The sequence below is a fragment of the Galeopterus variegatus genome, unplaced genomic scaffold (assembly GCF_000696425.1).
Source record: "Galeopterus variegatus unplaced genomic scaffold, G_variegatus-3.0.2 Scaffold12190, whole genome shotgun sequence".
NCBI classification, from domain to species: Eukaryota; Metazoa; Chordata; class Mammalia; order Dermoptera; family Cynocephalidae; genus Galeopterus; species Galeopterus variegatus.
The window spans coordinates 15,921-19,413 of record NW_007738301.1 but is presented as its reverse complement, the minus strand read 5'-3'; the positions used below and the strand labels follow the sequence as shown (position 1 = coordinate 19,413).

Here is a 3,493-nt window from a genome sequence, read left to right as displayed (position 1 = left end):
TCCCCGTTAACCCCCTCAGCCCCACCCCCCATTATATGAGTTTAAAACTGCCAAATAACAGGTTCAGAGCTACTATCAATACCAACTTACATTTTCTGGGGAAAGTTAAGTCAGGTCCATATGATGCTCCCCCCCAAAAAAAAGATATAAAAACTTGGCCATATTTTTTACTTGATGGCCCCTCATCATTAAAAGTTGATCTGGTCTGAGTTCAGACAGAAAAGCTTAGCTCTCAAAGGAATACCTGCACTCCCACGTTTATCACAGCTCTACCTACAATAACCAAGTTATGAAACAAATGTAAATGTGTGCAGGACTGGATAAGGAAGATGAGGCGTACATGCACAATGGAACACTACTCAGTCATGAAAAACACTGAAATTCTGCCATTTGCATCAGCATGAATGAGCTTGATTGGAGAAAATTATGTTAAGTGAAATAAGCCAGGCACAGAAAGAGAAATACCGCATGTTCTCACTCATATGTGGGAGCTGAGAGAGGAAGGAAGGAGGGAAGGAAACAACGGTCATATAGTAATACATTGAACTTTCAGGAGAGAGCAGAAATGCGGTTACTAGGGGTGGGAAAGGGGAAGGCGGAGGGGAGATAGTGAGAAATTAGTTAAAAGGACACAAAACTAGTTAGAAAAAATAATTTCTATTGATGTATAATCGAGCGAGGCATCTATAATCAACATTAATTTACTGCATGTTGTCAAATGGCTAGAAGAGAAGGGATCAAATGTCCTCAACACAAAGAAATGATTATGTTTTGTAATGATGAATATGCTCATTTTCCTAATTTGATCATCACACACTGTACAGAGAGATTGGTATTCAACCCTGTACCTCACAAATATGTATCATCAATTACGTTCCAATAAAAAGAAAAGAAAAGCTTAGCTCTGATGGGTCATATGGTTAAAAGCCAAAGACAGCTTTTGTTGAGGGCAAACACACCACTTCTTGGTTTGCTCCATGGCAGGAACGACCCATGCCCAGGGTGCAGCAAAGAGGATGGGCAAGAAGCAGCAGCTGTCACTCAGCAAGGCACGAATATTCACACCTCGCTCACCGATGACAGCGAAATCCCACTAGGTAACTGCCTTCCCCAGAGAAGCTGCGGGCAACTCCTTTCCAGCTGAAGGATCTGTTTCTCACCTGTGTGCTCCTCACCTGTGTGCTCCTCACCCGTGTGCTCCTCACCCATGTGCTCCTCACCCACATGCTCCTCACCCGCGTGCTCCTCACCTGTGTGCTCCTCACCTGTGTGCTCCTCACCTGCATGCTCACCTGCGTGCTCACCTGTGTGCTCCTCACCTGTGTGCTCCTCACCTGCATGCTCACCTGTGTGCTCACCTGCATGCTCACCTGCGTGCTCACCTGTGTGCTCCTCACCTGCATGCTCACCTGTGTGCTCCTCACCTGCGTGCTCCTCACCTGTGTGCTCCTCCGGCTGAATGGTGAAGGCAGAAACACCCGTTATCAACATGTACAAGATGAACATTGTCCCCGACAACTTCCAGAGCACACGGGAAGTGGAGATCTGAGGTCCGGCACCCTGTAGCCTAGCGGAGGAGGCAGGAGGTCACCAGCAGCCACAAACTCTCAAAGGGAGAACCCTTGAAGATGGTCCCAGGGTAGCATCTGGAGGCTTCACCAGCTGATGGAAAACTTTTTGCCTAGATCTTGTTTTAAACAAGAAAACCCAAAATTCTTTGATTTGCTACTCTACAGCTACATTCACCAAACATGCCTTAACTCAAATCCCTGGAGCACTTGCAGACCCTCTTGAAATAGGAATTCCGTATCCTAAGTTTCTGTCTCTGCAGCAGTGTGCCTCAGCAGTCGCTGCCCCTCTGCCTGAGACACTCTCCTTGGCTGAGATGTCTGCTCGTGCCCTCCCCTCCTTCAAGTCTATGCTCACGTGTCATTCTCTTGGTGAGGCTTCTCTCACCTCCTTGTATGAAATCGCAACATCCTCCTGCCCAATCCTCCGTATTTTCCTCTCTGCTCTGCGGCTGTCTATGGCGTTCATCATCAACCATGTCTCCTCTCTCTGTCATGTCAGCTCACGTGCACACGGATTCTACTTTGTTCTATTGACAATTCTGTCCCCAACTCCTATTTACTGAATGAATGAAGGAGTGAATGGATCACTAGAAGCCGAAAGGTCCTCACCTTTCACTTGTCAGAGAACTTTTTCTATATTCCCTGTGGGTTGACTCTTACTTTACACACGATTCTGACATACGCTGAGAGATTCTGCACACTGCTCACTTTCTGCTCTAAAGCATCCTAGGGGAAAAGCAAAATAAGGTCCAAAACATGATTAATTTATACAAGTTCATAAAGCATTGCTTCCTCAAGCTTCCCCAAGACTGGAGTATCTTTGGTGTCTCCCTGTGGTCCTTCCCGCAGCATGTCACCATTGTCGGTTGCACCAGCTAACCATTGCCACAACAATGCTGCTTAACAAACCATCCCAAAACTGAACAGTGTAAAACAACAATCATTCATTCCTACTCACAAGTCTGTGGGTCAGACGGAAGTCGGCTAGTCTAGGCCAGGCTGTCTTAGGCCTGGCTCCAAGCTATCAGTGGGGTCCGAGCCTGTTGCATGTGTCTCTCATCCTCCTTGGCCTAGTAAGCTTCCCAGGAGGTGATGTTCTCACGGGATGGCAAATACCATGTGGGCAAAGCACACCGGGCCATGCTCAGAACTAACTCACTCTTGTCTGCCCACATTCCATCAGCCACAGCAAATCAGGGGGCCAAACCTGCCATCAGTGGGGCAGGGAAATAGTTACACTGGGAGGGGTCAAGAAGTGGGAGCATCTGACATCTACCACACCTGATGCTTGACCGGCTCCCCATGGGTGGTGACAACCTTGAGGCAGAAGCTGGGTCTAGCTCACAGCCCTCACAGCCTACACAGTTCCCAGCCCCAGAAAGTACCAGGGAATATTTATGATCAGAGTCTACCAGACTTGGGAGTGGTGAGCAAATACAGAAAAAAAAAAATTCCAACCACACTTTCCTTGAGTCGTTCCCTGCTCCTGGAACAGATTTCATTACAGATGACTTGCAGTAAACCCAGATGGCTCTTAACTGGTCAAGGAACAGCTGGCGTTGAGGAAGTGACCTTTGTTCTCTAGAATCTCCCTCAAGAGTCAGGAAACATCAGAGTCCAAGGGCTCTGAGTTGCAGTCTGAGCTCCCACTTATGGTGACCCGAGATTTTCCCCTTAGCAGGGCATCTGGCCTGGAGCTGCCTCCCCTAAGCTCTTCCTGTTTCTACACCGTCTTATCCTTCACATGTTTCTAGAGTGCGAATATTTCCTGTAACTGCTAACCCAACTCTCAGGTTCTCCAGGCCACTTGTTTAACACGAGGTCACATAAACATTGGCCAGTTTGCTTTGTCCTCTTCAGACACACACTAGTTTACCATGTCCCCCACTGTTCTGGCCGCAGCCAAACTCATTAATTCTCTA

At 47.6% G+C, this 3,493-nt stretch overlaps 1 protein-coding gene across 1 annotated transcript in view; it reads right to left on the bottom strand.

The window, feature by feature from the left end:
- LOC103610980 (sperm acrosomal protein FSA-ACR.1-like) overlaps positions 1-3,493 on the bottom strand; it is a 10,251-nt gene that overhangs the window by 5,456 nt on the left and 1,302 nt on the right. Inside the window, exons 2-3 of the mRNA XM_008595029.1 lie at positions 2,530-2,533; positions 1,075-1,567 (exon numbers count right to left, since the gene is read on the bottom strand). Coding sequence (XP_008593251.1) covers positions 1,075-1,567; positions 2,530-2,533 — 497 coding nt within the window. The remainder of the gene's footprint in view (positions 1-1,074; positions 1,568-2,529; positions 2,534-3,493) is intronic.